The sequence below is a fragment of the Triturus cristatus genome, unplaced genomic scaffold (genome assembly GCF_964204655.1).
Source record: "Triturus cristatus unplaced genomic scaffold, aTriCri1.1 SCAFFOLD_513, whole genome shotgun sequence".
NCBI lineage: Eukaryota > Metazoa > Chordata > Amphibia > Caudata > Salamandridae > Triturus > Triturus cristatus.
Genome location: NW_028188421.1, coordinates 117,541 through 138,125, shown reverse-complemented (window position 1 = coordinate 138,125; position 20,585 = coordinate 117,541). Strand labels below are relative to the sequence as shown.

The 20,585-nt window shown below is 48.4% G+C and overlaps 1 protein-coding gene across 1 annotated transcript; it reads left to right on the top strand.

The window, feature by feature from the left end:
* The first annotated feature begins 974 nt into the window (after nucleotides 1–974).
* On the top strand, nucleotides 975–20,342 carry LOC146769000 (transient receptor potential cation channel subfamily M member 8-like). The gene is made up of 4 exons (XM_085640579.1): nucleotides 975–1,149; nucleotides 9,704–9,732; nucleotides 12,977–13,024; nucleotides 20,168–20,342. Exons 1-4 carry the CDS (start codon nucleotides 1,015–1,017, stop codon nucleotides 20,340–20,342), a joined length of 387 nt encoding a protein of 128 aa, XP_085496705.1. The 5' UTR covers nucleotides 975–1,014.
* Nucleotides 20,343–20,585: the final 243 nt, after the last annotated feature.

Here is a 20,585-nt window from a genome sequence, read left to right as displayed (position 1 = left end):
GTCTTGCAACAACCTTGTGAAAGCTGGTTGTAAACTGCTTTAGGTAGAAATCTACAGAAGCAGCTTTTTTATTTGTCAAGTCACTCATTCGCTTTTCTAAAGATCTTTGTCAGTAGCCTCTTAAACATTGTAAAATCCATTCTACATGTCAGCAGACTATAAGCCTCGTGAAATCCACTAAAACACTTTTGTTGTAATTGTATCATGATTGAACAGTATGTGTATAATGCACAATGTACTGTAATGTTCTTGTGTTGGCTCTAAGGACAGCTCTGTCCCATTGTTTGAAGTCTTAGCCCCGTCCCCGGGGTTTGACTTGAAGTTCGGGTCATAGTTTGGGTTGTGCCCCTGTTTGGGCACATGAAGTCCTGCTATGGGTCATGGCTCTGGGGTACTGGGCATAAGAGGCAGAAGGACGAGGGCTCGTCTGGGCCTAGAGCTCTGTAGCCTTGTAGCATCATGAAGGGTCATCTGCCTACAGGGCATCTTGGGTTCAGCCTCTGTAGAAATAAAAGACCCAGGGGCACCAGGGTTCATTGGTGTGGGATAGCAGGGTAGTGAGGCATGGGGTAGGAAGACCCATTGGTCTAAGCAGCAAACCCGCTCTATTGTGCCACGCATGACATCAGCCAGATAAATGGAAATCCTGTACTTCACATTTCCCATCACTTATAATTGGAGTGTCTGCTCGTAGGCATTGGTATGAAGCAAGCAATGCTTGTTGTGAGCCCCTGGACCCTTGTTCAGAATGAGCAGCTGAATAACGAGTGCCGATGAGTAAGAAGACTTCTGGGCTAGAAACCGACTGAAGACTTCTCTTCTACAGCCCCTGCAGGTCACTCTGCAGAAGAGATGTTTGGCAACTGAATCAAACATAACCTGTGTCCCTGAGGATGTTTCTGTACTGAAGAATTGATATCTGTGTTTCCAACTGAACAGCCTTTGCTAAAAACCTCTATCCATTTTTGCAGTATGAGCCATCTCTGAAGGAGAGGAACCAGAGTCACAAAGGCCATGGGGTCCAGTGGGAGTCACAAGCTGAACTCGGATAAATCAGATGGACGGAAATACGAGGAAGTGGCCTTGGAAATGGAGGGACCAGAGGCAGTGGAGGCAGGAAGGGCCTGCGAGGAGAATCAGCTGGGTCAAGTATGTAAAGAGTCGCCAGTTTCTTTCAATAGAGACAGACTGGGCTAGTCTCATAACTGGGGTGGACAATCTCACATTTCTGCCAGGGTATGGTGACTTACACTCAGTGGCCACCTCTCATATTGCAGCTTGTGTCCTTCTCGTCTTCTCCCAACCTTTATATTGAGCCTGAAGGTTTACTTTGACTCCCACAATCATCACTCCCTAGTTATTGCATCGATCTTCTCCTCAACATATCATTCCTTTCGGTCACAACCTTGAACATTGTCTTGTTGTCAGATGAACTCAACTATTGCAAAACCGTACTCAATTCACTGCTGTTACTTTATCCTTCTCCACCAGAAAGACCTCACCTATTCAACCCGTACAGTCTCCCAGTCAGAGCCCCTCCCCACCGCTCCTTTCCAGCAAAAGCTCAGATGGCTAAATCAACGCCCCCTACAAATCCCTAACATTTGTTCTCATACTTGTCAACAGTTTGCCCCCCACTATAGCGCCCAATCCCTCTCACTTTGCACCTTAAGGCCCAAGTACAGAGAAAACATGATCACACATGGCTGACCATGGATTATCATGGGTTGTCCATAAGCACAAAAGGACTAACACCCTCCCACCAAAACTTGCCTTAATCCTTGTATTCAAAAGGCAATGCTAGCACATTCTCTGTTGGCGAGTCCCATGCTAGGAGGTCCCCCAGTGTGGAACTATCATGAAAGTGCTGTGAGCGCAGCCCTCAAACTCTAAGACATCTTCACTGAAGTGATGTGGCAGAGTGGGCTAAAGAACGGTGATGGATCAAACCCAGATCTGTTGACTGGGTGTGAGTGTTTGATTGGTTCTGATGCTCCGTCCATCACCACCCGCTTTTGTACCGCTTTGTTCACCATACGTTGGCAGGGTATGCTCAGACGTGAGTCCCTTGCTCACTTTGCCACTGGATTCAAGCAAGCCTGCCTGAAGACGGCTGAAATGCCAGAAACCGGTCCTAGGAAGCTTGTTTCCGGTCCAGGGAAGGCATGGCTTGGCAGTTCGGGCTGGACTGTTCCCACGAGGAACAGGGTCAGACTGATTTGTATATGGCCATGTCTGAACTGGGGTGGTAGAGTGGGCTAAAGAACGGTGATGGATCAAACCCAGATCTGTTGACTGGGTGTGAGTGTTTGATTGGTTCTGATGCTCCGTCCATCACCACCCCCTTTTGTACCGCTTTGTTCGCCATAAGTTGGCAGGGTATGCTCAGACGTGAGTCCCTTGCTCACTTTGCCACTGGATTCAAGCAAGCCTGGCTGAAGACGGCTGAAGTGCAAGAAACCGGTCCTAGGAAGCTTGTTTCCGGTCCAGGGAAGGCATGGCTTGGCAGTTCGGGCTGGACTGTTCCCATGAGGCACAGGATCAGACTGATTTGTATATGGCCATGTCTGAACTGAGGTGGTAGAGTGGGCTAAAGAACGGTGATGGATCAAGCCCAGATCTGTTGACTGGGTGTGAGTGTTTGATTGGTTCAGATGCTCCGTCCATCACCACCCCCTTTTTTACCGCTTTGTTCGCCATAAGTTGGCAGGGTATGCTCAGACGTGAGTCCCTTGCTCACTTTGCCACTGGATTCAAGCAAGCCTGGCTGAAGACGGCTGAAATGCCAGAAACCGGTCCTAGGAAGCTTGTTTCCGGTCCAGGGAAGGCATGGCTTGGCAGTTCGGGCTGGACTGTTCCCATGAGGCACAGGGTCAGACTGATTTGTATATGGCCATGTCTGAACTGAGGTGGTAGAGTGGGCTAAAGAACGGTGATGGATCAAGCCCAGATCTGTTGACTGGGTGTGAGTGTTTGATTGGTTCAGATGCTCCGTCCATCACCACCCCCTTTTTTACCGCTTTGTTCGCCATAAGTTGGCAGGGTATGCTCAGACGTGAGTCCCTTGCTCACTTTGCCACTGGATTCAAGCAAGCCTGAAAGAAGACGGCTGAAATGCCAGAAACCGGTCCTAGGAAGCTTGTTTCCGGTCCAGGGAAGGCATTATCTTGGCAGTTCGGGCTGGACTGTTCCCATGAGGCACAGGGTCAGACTGATTTGTATATGGCCATGTCTGAACTGGGGTGGTAGAGTGGGCTAAAGAACGGTGATGGATCAAACCCAGATCTGTTGACTGGGTGTGAGTGTTTGATTGGTTCAGATGCTCCGTCCATCACCACCCCCTTTTGTACCGCTTTGTTCGCCATAAGTTGGCAGGGTATGCGCAGACGTGAGTCCCTTGCTCACTTTGCCACTGGATTCAAGCAAGCCTCGCTGAAGACGGCTGAAATGCCAGAAACCGGTCCTAGGAAGCTTGTTTCCGGTCCAGGGAAGGCATGGCTTGGCAGTTCGGGCTGGACTGTTCCCATGAGGCACAGGGTCAGACTGATTTGTATATGGCCATGTCTTAACTGGGGTGGTAGAGTGGGCTAAAGAACGGTGATGGATCAAACCCAGATCTGTTGACTGGGTGTGAGTGTTTGATTGGTTCAGATGCTCCGTCCATCACCACCCCCTTTTGTACCGCTTTGTTCGCCATAAGTTGGCAGGGTATGCTCAGACGTGAGTCCCTTGCTCACTTTGCCACTGGATTCAAGCAAGCCTGGCTGAAGACGGCTGAAATGCCAGAAACCGGTCCTAGGAAGCTTGTTTCCGGTCCAGGGAAGGCATGGCTTGGCAGTTCGGGCTGGACTGTTCCCATGAGGCACAGGGTCAGACTGATTTGTATATGGCCATGTCTGAACTGGGGTGGTAGAGTGGGCTAAAGAACGGTGATGGATCAAACCCAGATCTGTTGACTGGGTGTGAGTGTTTGATTGGTTCAGATGCTCCGTCCATCACCACCCCCTTTTGTACCGCTTTGTTCGCCATAAGTTGGCAGGGTATGCTCAGACGTGAGTCCCTTGCTCACTTTGCCACTGGATTCAAGCAAGCCTGGCTGAAGACGGCTGAAATGCCAGAAACCGGTCCTAGGAAGCTTGTTTCCGGTCCAGGGAAGGCATGGCTTGGCAGTTCGGGCTGGACTGTTCCCATGAGGCACAGGGTCAGACTGATTTGTATATGGCCATGTCTGAACTGGGGTGGTAGAGTGGGCTAAAGAACGGTGATGGATCAAACCCAGATCTGTTGACTGGGTGTGAGTGTTTGATTGGTTCAGATGCTCCGTCCATCACCACCCCCTTTTGTACCGCTTACAGTCCTGAAGGCAGGCTGCTGGGTTGTATGTGAGAGGGTGCCCCTGCATGAGCAGAGCCCCTCTGCAGCCTTCGGAATCTATTCTCCGGGGTTATTTGTGATGCAGCCATACCATATACTCTTAAGTGCATTATCGCCTCGCGGTAAATGCTAACTTTGGAACGGCTGCACCGAAACATGTCGTGTTTGGTGTCAAACACTTTGGAATCAGGTATGGTTCCACCCTACTAGAGGTAGAAACATGTACACATTGGGCTACCCGGCACCAGCTTAAAGAGCCCTGGCATCACAAAATGGATGCTGCCAGCCACAGACACAAGTCTGCCCTCCTGCTCCTGGACGAAACTCCGGCAGGGGAGGCCTGGACAATAGGTTTCCTGTCACAGGGAGGCATGACCACCTCTCAGACAGGATGTAGTGTATTGGAGCTGGGTGGGTGCACTCCAGGAGTGGTTTGAAGTCTGAGCCTGGGGCACATTTGGTGTCCCTGGGCCAAGTCCAGGTCAAACCGGTTGCAGGAGCCATTTGCTCCTGCTCTGGTGCAAAAATGGACAAAGGACATGGGTGTAGCCACCCTTCTGTCCTAACCCTCCCATAGGCAGGTGCCCAGAGTTTGTCCCACTCCTTCCTTGGGTATAAAGTAGGAACCCCTCTCTACAGGACTTTAGGTTTACCTGGATGAAACTCTGATACTGAATCCTGGAACTTCGATGATCTACACGACTAGATGACTGAAGAATCTCCCTTTGGAGTAAAGGAGTTACTCCCCTGCTTGACAGGCACCTAAAAGACACATCTGTCTGGTTGGCATCTCCGAAGCTCCTGAGGACTCCGAAGACTTCTGCCACACAAGAGGTGGGTTGCCAAGCATCCCCGAGGCTTACCCGAGTTCTCAGCAAACCTGAGACTCGTAGCCCTCGTGGGGACCGTGCAACCCGTACCCCTGGACACCGCGACCACTTGGAGCTGCACACGTTTCCCGGCATTCCCTGAGGCTGTGCTTGGGCTACTTATAGTCCAGACCCCGAGCAGCGATTCCACTGAAGATCACTGGCCTACACTTTCCGATTGTTCAGTGGGCTGGTTCCAAGTGTTTCCTCCTGAGGTCCCTTCGTGATCCATTGTCCGTCGACTTGTGGGTCCTCAAGAAGGGTACTTGTACTTTCAGCAGGTTTTCCTGGTTGCTCCAGATGTCTCCATCACTTAGGGAGTCCCCTGGACCTTGCTGGTCCACACGAAACCTTTGTTCTCTCACCGCGTGGTTTGCAGTTGCCAAGGCTTGTTTGTTCCAATCCGAGCACTGACGCCCCAGCACTCGACAGCCTTCGAGGGACAGCTCGCCTGCAAATTCTGGTTGTTATCGACATTTCCTGGTCCTCGTGGCAGCGGAGTCAAGCTTCACCTCTCATTACCTGAATCACCCGACATCGGTGGGCATTCGCCTATTGTGCCCCTGGTCACTGGCTAGTGACCCAGATTCTGTCCCCTCTGCTTTCAGGTTCTTCACATCTTTGATCCAGGCTTGGATCACACTGGACACTTTTCTTCTCCAAGGCAGCAGCACTTTGAAGCAGATCGCCATTGAAAATGACGACGATTCCCAACACCCTTTGACACCTTGCACCCGGCTTCCCTGGGTGAGGTAACTCGAGTACTCTGGTGCTCCCGTGGGTGCTGGCCCTAGAACCCCTTAAGTCTAAAGGGGTTTGCTTAAAGTCCTCTCCGAAGTGTCCTTAAATTCTAATTTTCCAACCGCGACTTTCGCATAGCATTGTACAGGGCTCGAGCCTGTGTTCCCACACTGCATGCTTCCCCCGTGGGTCTCCTGGGTCCCTACCTTGGGTGGTTCAGTGGGGTCTCAGCAATTCTACGTGCTCTAGACACTGTGTCTAGTCAAGTCGTGGTTCTTATACCACTTTCTTAGTAAATGGTTCGGTCCCCCCCCTGGGGCCTCTCCTATATTGTGCTAATTTACTGTGATATTTTGATTGTAACGTATGTGCTTTGACCTCTAATCTCATAAAGAGATTAGCAGGGTGTGTTTAGAAATAAATACATATATTATATGTATATACCTTGTGTGGTTCTCCTTTCATTTGGTCATTCAATAGATTATAGACTGGTAAAACAAAAGCTTTACATTCCTTCAAGACTTAGCCTGAAGGCTGCTCTCCATAGCTACCACTAGGATAGCTTTCAATAAAGGTTGTCTTTAAACCTATCATCATTAAGGGTTGTTTGGACTGGTGCAAGGTGCCCACTATAACTAGTGGACAGCATATGCCAGGCAAACTTCTCACACAGAAGAGCGAACAACATACAGATGCAGCATGGGCAGAAGCAACTCAGGCTTCTATCACAACAGGTACAGCAAGGCAAGGGAAGCAGGAGACGTCTGCAAAGTGCAGCCCAGTTTCAAATCCCATAGACAAGCTCTGTGCCAACTCACCAACTAATTTTCTCTTTGAAGCTACACATTTTTTCCTTTAAAAGATTGAACTTCTACCTTATGCCACTTGACCATGCAGGACATTCACCATGATTTATTTGTGTTTCCAGCACTGCTTCATGCAAGAGCAGAATCACTCGACTGCTTTTTTTTCAAATACAAATTCACACCATCTGAAGAACTCTACAGTCTATTTTTGTCTCCACCTGTTCCATTAATCTATTTCTGCCTTTAAATTCTTTGCTATTTTTTTAAAATGTTAAATTGTTATAACAATAACAACAAAATTCCAGACAATAGAGCATAATTAACAAGTTACCTTCAGTAACGCCTTATCTGGTAGGGGCTTTATCAAGCTGCACATTCACTACCTTACCTTAGTACAGTCTTCAGGTGTCAGACTGGATGCAGAATTATTTTTTCAGCAGTTCCCTTGATCACTGGCAGGTGGTGGTGTTGAGCTGAGTGTGGCATCGTAGGCGGCAGAAGTGACGTTCACGGTGCCTGTATAGGCGCCACCCCATGGCGCTGACCTAAGTTTCCATATGTCAAAGCGCGGCCCTGAAGGAGCTCTTAGATGTGACATGTACAGTGCGCGGGGCGGGGAGGGCCAGTAAGGAATTTGTGGCTAGATAAATTCTCTACCAGGAAAGGCGTTACCGAAGGTCAGTAACTTGTTCATCTGATAGGCAGTGATGAACCCTCAGCATCCTGTAGTGGCCAAATCATGCTCTAATGTGATTTTGACTAAAGTTAGATGGCCATATTGAATCAAGGGGTCTCATGCAGGTACCTAATAACACAAAAAAGCCTCTGAATATTAACATATTGTCCAACAAAATGTTTCCCCTCTAGCGAAAGGATTTTCAGAGTCCCAGACAAATATACAATTTGCCTTTATTGCCCCCTCTACCCCACAACCACTGAAAAATCTGGTACATTTGTGTGGCCTCTTATGGTGGAGCTGTAGGGCAGTTGGTCTACCTGGCCCTAATGAAGCACAACCCTGCCGAAGCGCCCTCAGATTACAAGTAATTAATAATGTGATGCTTTCTTTTAAAACATTTAAAAATCGGTCTTAATCTGCTGATGAGATTCTAAAGTCAGCCTTAGAAAAAGTCAAAGTTGTTGGCAGAAACATCTGGCCGAATAGTTTAAAGATGTCTAAAAATACAAAAGGAAAAAATACGAATCTTCCTTTAATATGCCATGCAATTCAACATTTCTGTAATGATTATAGAGAGTTTTGGGGTTTTCAGTGATACTCAAAACATGAGTGTGAGGAGGCCACTGGAGCACCTTCCCCTGGTCTCACTGTGAACTGCTATGTCTGTGTGAGAGACCTCATGACACCAATGCTTCGGAAACCTCCATCCAAGAAGCAGTAAGGGGATAGTGGGCTTGGCTCCTCCCTCTTCAGCCATTGGCTTCCATGGGTTGGTCATGGCTTACTTGCTTGGATGATTTGCCACTGCATCAACACATTGCCTTTTGATGATGTTTACGTAGTCCCATTTGTGTTCCCTTTGGGTTTTGGTGATGTGCTCCAACTGTGCTTTTGTCAGATTGCAGAAGCGACATGACACATGTATTGTAATTCAGGGTCAATGTGTGTATTTTGATGGATTTACTTTACTGGAGATGACGTTTCACTTCTGGTTTATATCTTTCTTGCCTAGGAGGGGCATCCTGTGTCTTTACTATAAGCTAAAGCTGCTCACTCTTCACCCTTCCAAGTTTGTGTTGCTTTGCTCTCATGATGGCATGTTCTTGGACTTGCCTCCATATTATAACACTCTTCTTTGAGGGTGAATCGTAACTCTGCTAACGCAGGGGCATATTATCAAGCACTGTGTTAAAATTATCGCCGCTTTACCAGCAGAAAACTGCCACTAAAGCGGCGATAATGGGCTTGATAATATGCCGCAGGGAATTCCCATAGAAGCCCATGTTCACACCAGAACATGGGCTTCTATGGGAATTCTCCGAGGCATATTATCAAGGCCATTATCGCCGCTTAAGATAATTTTAACGCCGTTTGCTGATAATATGCCCCCCAGTCTGTTGAACAAAGGTCCCTACTTCCAGCTTCTGTATTGGTGGAGCCCAAGAGGTCGCTTCATTATGATATTTCCAGGAGCATCAGACACAGACTTGTGCAACTATTACCAAACACTTCCCTTAACAAGCAGACGGACCTGTTGGTTTGCTAATGCTTGTATGAGATTGAAATGAAGCACCTTTCCAGGTGTTTTAATTAGGACTGTATATTAGTGTTGCGTGACCCACAGATGGCAAGACCCCCAGAGGGATGCAAAGTTTGCATTGCTTTTTTGTGGATTAAATGCTGGACTAACAAAAGAGATTATTGAAAGTGTATTTCTGCCGTGGTTGTATCATCTGTGGCCTAGTGTCCAGTGAAGCTTTGTGGTTAGCTGACCTGAAGCTTCATCGCACCAAAACAGATAACCCGCCACTCCTGTAAAAACTTAAAAACACCACACCATCATAAAACGTTAGACATGGGACTGTTGTGGGGCTGGTGGACATATTAGGTGATTTGTGCCATGATAGCTGCAATAAAGTGTTAATCGGGTGCATTTAAAATCAATGGGATTGTTTTACCTATATTAACTGAACATGTCACATGACAGCTGAATTCCCAGGCACATTTTAAAAGATTTACCCATTCAGTGAATGGGCCTGGAGTCTGAGTAGCGCAGTGCCAGGAGCTGAACCCGCCATGCCCCTGTGGGTCTGCTGGGGTCAGTGCCGGGTGTTAGCTGGACTGTTCCATCTGGCGTCAGGAGGGGTTCACGGGAGGGCAGCTCTCAGTGTACAGATGGGCAGAACACCCTTCTCTTCAAGATTGGACTGAACTCTTCCTTTTCTCTTCTGCAGACTGGGAACTGGTTCGAAACCAACATTAACAAGCATCTGCAATGCAATAGGTCTCGCATTTACGTGAGTTTGAGCTATTGACATTGCAAATGACAATGTCTTTTATTTTTGTTTCCGTTTAAAAAAAAAAAAAGGCATTATTTACAATGCCAATAACTTAAACTCACGTAAATGCGAGACCTATTGCATTGCAAATGCTTGTTCTTCATAATGTAATAGCACAGCATCCTTTAAGCAATTTCTTCTTTGCTTTTTCTTTAAATAGGCAGAGAAAATGAGTACTTGTGCTTTGGTAGTAAAGTTGGACGCTGCAAGGAATCCTGATTTGTTTAATCTACTAGGAAATATTCTGAAAGCTCAACAAACCCCTCACCTGCTCAAGATTGCTAGGACCAGAAAGGCACAGCCATACCAGTTGGACGAGTTTATTCAGGTGACCTGGATTCATGAGAAAATTGTGCAGAAATCTTATTACCGAATGCTTGTGGCGGTAATATAAGCAGGAGTAAAACTACATCACAGCGACCTTATGTGACCAACAGTGAATGAACTTTCAGAAGTGCTACAGACCCATTCACTTGTGTGCTCCCACTGAAAAAAGAGTGCTCTTGTTGACCTTTCTCCCATTGTGGCGTAACTATAATTGAGGGGGCCCCCCTGCAAGGTACGTAGAGGGTCCCCCGCCAGACTCTATTAGGACAGGCTGCATTAGTCCCTGGTGCGGGGGTGGTGTGTTAGTGATAGGTGTGCAGGGTCCCTGTCCCTCAGACGTGCAGTCATGCTGCATTAAACCCTGGTGCAGGGGATGGTTTGTTAGTGATAAGTGTGTAGGTTCCCTGCCCCTGAGACGTGCAGACACACTGCATTAATCTCTGGTGCAGGGGATGGTTTGTTAGTGACAGATGTGCATGCTTCTGCCCGTGAGATGATTTTAAAAACAAATATGGCATCAGGAAATGACATTCGGGGAGCATTCACCATTGCCTGTGGCCACCGTGTGTCCCCCGGCGACAGGTTTCGCTGAATCCATATCACCTGCTGCTAACTCCGTGAGCCTGGTGAGTGGCAGACGTGCACCACAGATCTGAGGTGTGATCTTGTGCACCCCAGGCTTTGCGACCGCTAGTTCCGTGCACGAGCCTCAGACCGGTGAATGCTGGACGTGCCTCGCGTCTCTGGGTAGTGCACGCACACAGCTTCAAGTGCTGGAAAGTGCTTGTTTTTTTGTCTTGTGTTCCTAAGTTAGTTATCTCACTCAAGTCTCTTAGATTTGGTCCCCAGCCAGGAAAGGTTTGTGTGCAGGAAGTGAGATAGGGAGGGAGGAAAGCAGAGTGTGAGATCTGGAAGGAGGAAGGAGACGTGAGGTGAGGGAGGGAGGAAAGCAGAGTGTGAGAACTGGAAGGAGGAAGGAGACGTGAGGGAGGGGAGGGGCGACGAGAGACGGACACATCGGGCTGAAGAGACCTTGGGCTTCCCAGGGTTTGCCCCGGAGTCTCACACCATCGCGGGTTCATTCACAACCCACGTGAACACTGTTTGTACCTGGGCCGGCTGCACACAAGCGAGACTGTAATTCATAACTACGTGTAGGGGTGTCACCTTGCCCAACACTGCGTGATTTGCGATGTAAAATAACATTGTGAATCTCTGCTTACTTGATTTCAAGCGCTAGACCAGTTCAGGCTTCGAAGCGCTGTAGAAAAGTAATGTTGCCAGTTGTGGGTGTGCCGGCAGATGAGGCTGGGTCTGCGCAGCAAAGCGGCCGTGCGGCCACGAAAGTGAAAGTGATCGCGATCGCGATCAAAGCGGCCGTGCGAAAGTGAAAGTAAGCGCGGTGCGCGCGCCCGCGCACATGCACTGTAGCTCTAGGCTGGCCTGGTAGCACTTTTTGGAGCCCACATACAAAATGTCTCCAGATACTGAAGTCCTCAAGTGCCCAGTCCCCAATCAAAGACAGAAGAGGAAAGTCTCTGTCCCCTCGCAGACGGCAAGTGAGTCCACAAAGGCGAGTTTGCAGAAGAGACAAATCGTAAGTATTCATGCAGCTGTTTGTGTACTCCAGCACAGTATCCGCAAAGACACTTGTTTCCTGTTCTAGCCTCTTTCATTCACTGCAATGATGCACTGACTATCTGGTAATCCCTGTGTAGTTAAATTGAACCCACTGGCTTTGACAACTCTAAACAGTGATCATTAAAGGGAAAGGTGTCGGCTGGATCAGATGTGCTCACAGCATGATGGCCCGTTTTCAAATTAACGGCATCCGGTGGTTTCAGCAGATTTCTGCAAACTGTACCAGTGTATGCTGTAATGAAGCTTGTGAAAGTTTGATCATAATCTGTTTTTTGGTTGACATTTTCTATAATATAATTATTGTGAAGTGACACTTTGAGATTGATTCCAGCAGGCATGCTTGCTCTTTCACTTCATGAGTGTGTGTTCTCGGGTACAGCTTTCCATTCCCTTAGGGATATTAAAGTTCAAGCGCTTTTGGAATGTTTAGAGCTTTCATCTTTCTCTCCCAAAGTCTCATTTAATTTACGAAACTTCTAATACTGTCTGCTTGGCAGGCAGTGATTTTATTCGGACTTAAATAGGTTCATATTTGTCCTACTGAATGTAAGCCAGTCCGTTGTCATACCTTTCTTGCTATGAAGCTGCATACCACTCTGTACATGTGTTTACCCTTATTAAGAATGTAATGGAAGGGGCACCCCCAGCTGGGCTCGGGTGACGTCATACCATCTCTGCTGTGCCACCAGGGCATCACATTTGCTGCGAGTGCACAAGATTACAAGTGAATACGAAATTTGATGGAGGCGGCACTCTATAGGGGATAGGAGTAACTTAAATTGAGTAAAGATGGATTTTATCCCTAGTAATTATTGAAATATGTTTATCTCAAATGAAATCCTTAAAGTTTACCAATGGTGCTTAATAGGTGTAGTTGAAGAGTCAAACTAAAGGCAAATTGGTCAGGAAATTAAAAAGGGAGAAGGAGCAGCTAGTAAAATTAACTGAAGTAACGTGGCACGTACTCCCTCGTAATGTTGCCAGTTGTGAGTGTGCCGGCAGAGGAGGCTGGGTCTGCGCAGTGAAAGTGATCGTGATCGCGATCAAAGCGGCCGTGCAGCCGCGAAAGTGAAAGTAAGCGTGGCGCGCGCGCCCGCGCACATGCACTGTACCTCTAGGCTGGCCTGGTAGCACTTTTTGAAGCCCACATATAAAATGTCTCTTCGAGCCAGCGCATGCGCTGGGCTCAGCGAGACCTAAAAAGAAGGAATGCGCGCACTTCGTCAGGAACCCTGACTCTAATGACAGGTAAGGCCACGGCCGCAGGACTGTACCAAACCTCTGCTGGTTCCTCATTCAGGCACTAACTGAGAATGCGATCATTAACTGTAGGCAGGCCGAGAGACCAGGTGTAACGCCTGACTGCATCCGGCTCTTCCAGGGGTCTCCAAACTGTTTCCTGACGATCAGCCCTTGCGTCAAATATCTAAGCTGCCCCTACTCCGTATACGTCGTAGAGTCACTTTTGTTTGTCAGTAGTAGTGTCGGAGTCTCTAATAATGCACTCTGCGCACGTGACCACTGGTTACTCACCGAACTCGGTGCTGATTGGTTGAGCCTGGACTCTTAAATTGTGCAATCCGGGAGCATCCGTCCCAGACGAGTGTCCCTGTGACTCACATAACTGAAGTTACATATTGTGCTTGAACGTGCATTTCTTTGACACTACAAGGCTGAGATTGAAAAACAGCAATCCGGCGTTGTCGAGACAGGTGTGGAATTTTGGGCTCGCGCTGTGACTGCGAGTGGGTGTGAGAAGTTGGCCTGGTATATGCTGTCCACTAGTTATAGTGGGCACCTTGTACCAGTCCAAACAACCCCTTATTGGTTATAGGTTAAAGACAACCTTTAGTGAAACCTATCCTAGTGGTAGCTATGGAGAGCAGCCTTCAGGCTAAGTCTTGAAGGAATGTAAAGCAGCTTGTTTTTACAGTCTATATTCTCCTGAGTGGCTAAATGAAAGGAGACCACACCAGGTATATTTATGCAAATATATGTTTTTATTACTAAACGCACCCTCCTAGTCTCTTTATGAGGCTAAAGGTCAAAACACATAAGTTACACTTCAAATATCACAGTAAAATAGCACAAATACACGTCAGTCCCTAAGAGCAAGCCAAACTATATACTAAAATAGTGGTATAAGAACCACTACTTTACTAGACACAAGACCTAGAGCCTGTAGAATCACTGGGACCCCAAGGAACCACCCAAGGTAGTGACACAGGGGACCCAGGGGGGCCGGGTGCAGTGTGAGAGCACAGCCGCGAGCTCCCGTTAGCTTCTATGGGGAAAGTCGCGGTTAGATTTTTAAAGATTAGGAACACTTAGAAATGAGTCAGGACTAAACCCTTTGGGACTTAGGAAGTTCTAGGGTCAACACCCACGGGAGCACTGGAGTACTCAAGTTACCTCACCCAGGGAAGCCGGGTGCATAGGTGTCAAATGGTGTCGGATCGCGTCGTCGATTTCAATGGCAGCTGGCAAAGAAGTGCTGCTGCCGAGAAGATGCGAAGTGTCCGAAGAGATCCAAGCCCGGATCGAAGATAAGAAGAACCTGAAAGCAGAGGGGACAGAGTCTGGGTCACTTGCCAGTGGCCAGGAGGACTATGGGCGGATGCCCACCGATGTTGGGTGTTTCAGGTGAAGAAGGTGAAGCTTGACTCTTCAGTCACGAGGACCAGGAGGCGGTGAGAACGACCAGGAGCTGGATTCGAGCTGTCTCACGAAGGATGTCGAGTGCTTAAGCGTTGGTGCCCGGATTGAACACAACAAGTCTTGGCAACAGCAACCCACACAGAAAGGAGAAAGATGCTTCGGTGCAGACCAGCAAGGTCTGGGGTACTCACCACTTGGTTGGGAGTCAGGGCACGTCTGGAGCAATCAGGGAAGCCCAAGGATTTTCAAAGTTACCCCCTCAGGGACCCACCTGTCAACAGACCAGGGATTGCGAAGGGACCTCGAGAAGAAACACAAAATGGCGGCCCACGGGTCACTTGGGATGACTAGGCCAACAATCTTCGGTGGATTCTCTGCTCGAGGTGGGGGCTACAAGTAAGCCCAAGCACGACTTCAAGAGATGTCGAGAAGTCAATGTACTTGCAAATGTGCATTGTGACCAGGAATTCCGGTTCCACGCTACTCACGAGGGCTACGGGAGTAGCTTTGCTGGAGACTCGGGTCGGCCTCTGAGATGTCTGGACATCCTGTTCCTGGGCTGCAAATACTTCGGAGTCCGGCGGGAGCTTCGGCGATGCAGACCGGCAAATTGCTTCGTTGGTGCCTGCCAAGCAGGGGAGTCACACCTTGACCCCAAGGGAGATTTCTTCAGTTCTCTAGTCATTAGTAGAGCGTCAAAGTGGCAGGATTCAGCTTCAGAGTTTCGTCCAGGGATATCTAAAGTTCTGGTTACAGAGGTTCCTTACTTATACCTAAGGAAGGGGCGGGACTAGCTCAGGGGACCCACCTATGGGAGGGTTTAGAAAGAGGGGTGGTTACACCCATTTCCTTTGTCCAGTTTCATGCCAGAGCAGCTGGAAGCCCCTGAACTGGTTTGAGCTGGACTATGCACAGGGACACCAAATGTGCCCCGAGTGCATGACTTCAAAGCACTCAAAGAGTGCTCCCACCCAGCCCCAATACATATAAGCCTGTCTGGGAGGTGGTTACACCTCCATGTGATAGGAAACCTATTGTCCAGGCCTCCCCTGCCGGAGTTTCGGTCAGCAGCAGGAGGCCGGACCCGTGTCTCTGGCTGCAGCATCCATTTTGTGATGCCAGGGCTCTATTAGATTTCTACCGGGTATACCAGTACTGACATGTCTCTCCCTCTAGAAGGGTGGGATCATATTCTCACATCAGAAATTGATGTGGGGGTATGATTCCAAGGTGTTTGACACCAAACACACATGTTTCCGAGCAGCCAGTCCAAAGTTAGCATTAACCGTTTAAGATATAATGCACTTAAGAGTATATGGTCAGGCTGCACCACTGACAACCCCGGAGAAGAGATTCCGAAGGCTACAGGGGGGCTCAGCTCATGCCTGGGCACCCTCTCACATATAACCAAGCACCCTGCCTTCAGGAGTGATAAGGCCTGCCATAAGGGTGACTGATAGGTTACTATGTGCAGTGATAGGTGAGGTATAGTGAACCTATACCTGAGTAAGGGGTGCATGCACCACCTTACCCAGGCTGCAGTAGCAGACCTGTGGTGTCATTTTGCATGGCTTCCCAGGGGTGGCACAATACATGCTTCAGCCCCTGATAGGCCTCTGGGGTACCTATGCCCTGGGTACATAGTATACCATATACTAGGAACTCACTAGGGTACCCCAGAATCCAATCTGGAGTGTACCTAAAGTACATGCAATCAATTTAGAGAGGAAGTATCTAGGCTGGGGCCCTGAATAGCAGGGTCCCAGCAAGACTAAATTCGAAACACAGTGAAACACCAGGAAAAAGTGGGGGTAAACATGTGAAGCAGATCCTACTCTCCTACAGTGGGCTTGCGCCGTGACCGCGGATCCTGATTGGAGGCTTCCCCTTCTTCTATTGTGCCTTGAAGAGGCCTTGTGTGGACAAAATGCACAGGCTGCGTTTTTATCTGGGATGAGAAGCACAAGTAAAAAGAATGCATAGAAGCAGGGGATTGACTTGTCTCACTTATATAATGATGTATATTGCATACATTACTTCAAAGACATGATCCGTTGCCTCTCAGATATGTGGAAATTAGTCTAATGTTCACCAGTTGGCGGCAGGCAGTAGAGATGGGCAGCCTTCTTCTTCTGTTGGGTGGTCACTTCAGGTGGTGCAGCACTGGCTTCTCGAGAACAGATGCTCATGTTCAGGACTTCTGGGTACCGCACTCTCCTAGCCCAATCTGACGTTCAGGACTTCTGGCTACCGCACTCTCCTAGCCCAATCTGACATTCAGGACTTCTGGGTACCACACTCTCCTAGCCAAATCTGGTGGCCACCAGGAGAACAAGAGCCTGGTTGTTATTGGCTGTTCTTGATCTTCTTCAGAACTGGTCATCACTCAGGCCGCATCCCACTCCATCGTTCTTTTGCTCCCCACGTCACCTCAGTTTGGACTCCAGTCATATGCAAATCAGTACTGACCCTGCTGCAATATGAACAGTCCAGCCCGAATTGCCAGGCCAGGTCCTCCCTGATCCAGAACACAAGCAACACAGAACCGGTTTTTCCGTTATTAGGAGTGGCACAGAAGGAAAAAGAAATGTTGTAGCAGAAATGCAGAAAAACTAAAGCACTTTTCTTTCCAGTATCACCAGCAAAGCAGTAAGCATAATTATTCAGAATACTCACAGTATGGAAATCAAGTACATGCACTACTTAAATAGAGAACTATAGCACATGGGCATGAGATGTGATAGACAAGATAAAGTCACTTGACTAAACCAACCTTACAGAACAGCAAACAAGGAGGTTTGAAATGGTGGAAGAAGCTGTTATTGACTTACCATTAGTTACTCTGGTAATGTGACATGTGGCTTACTACCACTAACCCTCAGGGGTACTGGGGCTTGTTAAATTGCTTTATTACTTTGAGACTGCTCAGTGAAGAAAGGACACACATAACCCTCACGACTCTGGTACTGACACATAGTCAGTTACACAATAACAACACTAAGGGCCATATTCACAAGGAGCTATCGCCGAATTAACGGCACTTTATCGCAGCCAAAGTTGTGATAAATTTACCACCCCATTCACAAGCTGGTGCTAATAGCCATTATCACCAGTTTCTCTGCGATAGCAGCCGCAAAAATCATCGCCACAGAGGACCCCCCGCAAATATTGCTAATGAGATGTAGAGTGGGCATTCCCGTGCCAAAAGCCGCTACAACACCACTCCTCAACATTCACAACGAACAGCCACATCGGCGATAAGAACACAAAACAGGCAATAAGGTGCGTTAGCACCAGGAAATCTACACCTGCTCTGACCTGGTGTTAAGTCGGACATCAGCCTGCACCACGAAAAGGAGACCAGCCCAGGGCCACATCAGAAGGGCAACAGATGCCATGGAGCCACACATCATGGGGCCTGGACACCCAAGAGGGCCACAACACCCATAGACACCACCCCCGGACCACCCATCCCTGGCACCCCCCGACCAAACACATACCACATCAGGTACACCCAAACATGTACAAAATAATGAGCACATTTAACTTTATTAAAAATAACAAAGAAATGAAATGATGACAAATGGCCGCTACCCTCTGGACAATCCGCAGGTCCAAGCCTGCAAGACAAAAAACATGATGAGAAGGTGTGTCCTGCACACATCAAAGGACAGAGAGAGTGAAGGAGAGAGAAAAGGAGAGGGAGTGAGAGAGAGGAAAGAGGGTGAGAGAGAGAGAGCGAAGAAGAGAGGGTGAGGGAGAGCCGCCCCTGCGCACCCAGGGCCCGATTCACAGAACTAACTTAAGACAAAATCCTAAACTTACTACTTTTGGTATTCACAGAAAATAGGATTTTGTCTTAAGTTTGTCTTAAGACAAACTTAAGACAGACTTAAACAGACTTAAGACAGACTTAAGACAGACTTAAGACAAACTTAAGACTGACTTAAGACAGACTTAAGACAGACTTAAGTTAGGATTTTGTCTTAAGTTTGTCTTAAGTGTGTCTTAAGTCTGTCTTAAGTCTGTCTTAAGTCTGTCTTAAGTTTGTCTTAAGTAAGTTTGTCTTAAGTCTGTCTTAAGTCTGTCCTAAGTTTGTCTTAAGACACACTTAAGACAAAATCCTAACTTCTGTGAATACCAAAAGTAGTAAGTTTAGGATTTTGTCTTAAGTTAGTTCTGTGAATCGGCCCCCCAGGGTACACTGCTCACCTGCTGCCACCAATGTGTCTACAACCACTTGCCGGCATGCATGGCAGTACCCCAGGTCACACATCTGAGACAGAACCGTCATCTGAAACAGAGTCCAGATACACAATTGGCACAGTACACACATTTGCACAAGACAACATTGCCTGTCCGTCCATGCACACCCAAGCAGCGGCACACCAGCCCATCCCTGCCGCCCATTGGAGCTTGGCTGCCCATGCACACCCAGGCCTCAATGCTCACCTTCCGCCACCGGCATGTAGATGAGAGGTCCCACCACGTGCCGCTGCAAGCCAAAAGTCCGGGGCCCGCGGACATGGTACCCTCCACATCATGCAGCCACGCTCCGCAGGCCACCAGGTCTCACGTGTGGTGCTGGGTCCTGATTACTCCATGGCATGGGACATACCAGTGCACCCGGCACCATCGCAGGCTGCACAGCCGCTCAGCCCTATGAGTGCCACTAACTGTTATTCAGTAGGCGAGGCCACGTGGCGGTAGGCCCACACTGCCCGCTGGATATGGCCCACACTGCGGTCCAGCAGGGCACACATTACCTGAGCTGGCCAGACCTCCAAGACGGGGCATCATCGCAGGCTGCACACCCACTCAGCAGATTAAGGTGCCACTGACTCAGTGCACACGAAGCCACCGCCATCCACAGGGGTGCCTGTGCTGTCCGCAGGGCCTCCAATGCCACTAACCCTGTGCAACCCCAGTCAGCACCACGTGGCGTTAGGCCCGTGCCGTCCGCCAGGCCTCGGATACAAACACCCCTGTGCGCAACAACTAATAGGCCCATTATGGATGAGAAGCGTGGAGCGTCCGTCATCCATTCAGCACCGAAAGAGGGGGATGTGACTCTGTCGGCCCCTTATGTTGGTACAGTCACATGGCCAGATATTAGGTAGAATGATTGTATAACCTCATCCTATGTCTTATTGTTTAACAGATCATACTACCTTTCACAAAACATTTACGTTACGACACAAGTCACTAAAAAAATTGTATAATCTTCTAAATCATAGATACATTCATGGTAATCCCGCCGTTAAAATACACAAAGTAATTGACAATGACATTGGAAGATGAATTGCTCATGTTACACTCCGGAGGGAGGGTCCACTCACCTGCCGCCCAGCCCCCACTGGGAGAGGAAGCCGCCTCCTCTGAGGCCACCAAGGGTTAGATCCTGCCTCCTATTGCTGGGCTCTGCACTGTTGATGTAAGGACCTGTCCTCTGCACATCCAATGTAACCTATTGACACTTTGTGGTCTAAGTACAATTTTTTAAATTAGGTTGCCCAGGAGAACCACACGCTATATTTTATCCCCTTTTGTATCTGTGCTCCTGTGGTATCCACTGACATTGAATAAATGGCTAGGCTGTCTGAAAACAAATGCTGTCTTTTGTGTCTATTGACCTGTGGTGTTTCTCTGAAAGTCTGCACCTGACTGCTCAATTGTACCTTTCACTGTCCTGTGCACCCCCCACACACTTCCTGCTCTGTTTGTTTCCCTCAGGGAGGAGGTGTGCTGCTGTGGAAATGAGAAGAGGCAGCACAAGCATGGGAACACCAGACACACTGAACCAACATGGATCCCGGAGAAGCACATTGAAGAGATGCCCACTGATGCCTATGGGGTTCTCACCTTCAAAGGCCTCGGAAACAAGACAGCAAAGGTGAGTGATGGCTGAGGCCAAAGCTTGTCACTGACAGGGCCAGCTCTAGCTCGAGGCAGCCCTATGCAGCAGGCATCAGTCAAATCAGAATTAAGGGCACTAGAGGAATCTCAAAAGCTGAAAAGGTTCCCCCATGCTTGAAATGAGGACGGTCGGTCCCAATTGTTAAAACACAATAATGAAGAAGAAAGAAATACAGGCCTGTGAAGCATATCCAACGCAGGCAAATTCGTCTTCTTTTCAAATTACAAGGACATC

Bases quoted from the DNA above. Each gene is read 5' to 3' on its own strand.
- LOC146769000 (XM_085640579.1), top strand. From the start codon at position 1,015: ATGGGGTCCAGTGGGAGTCACAAGCTGAACTCGGATAAATCAGATGGA. The intron at 1,150-9,703 runs GTATGTAAAGAG...TCTCTTCTGCAG, and splicing joins AGGAGAATCAGCTGGGTCAA to ACTGGGAACTGGTTCGAAAC. The intron at 13,025-20,167 runs GTAAGGCCACGG...TGTTTCCCTCAG, and splicing joins AACCCTGACTCTAATGACAG to GGAGGAGGTGTGCTGCTGTG.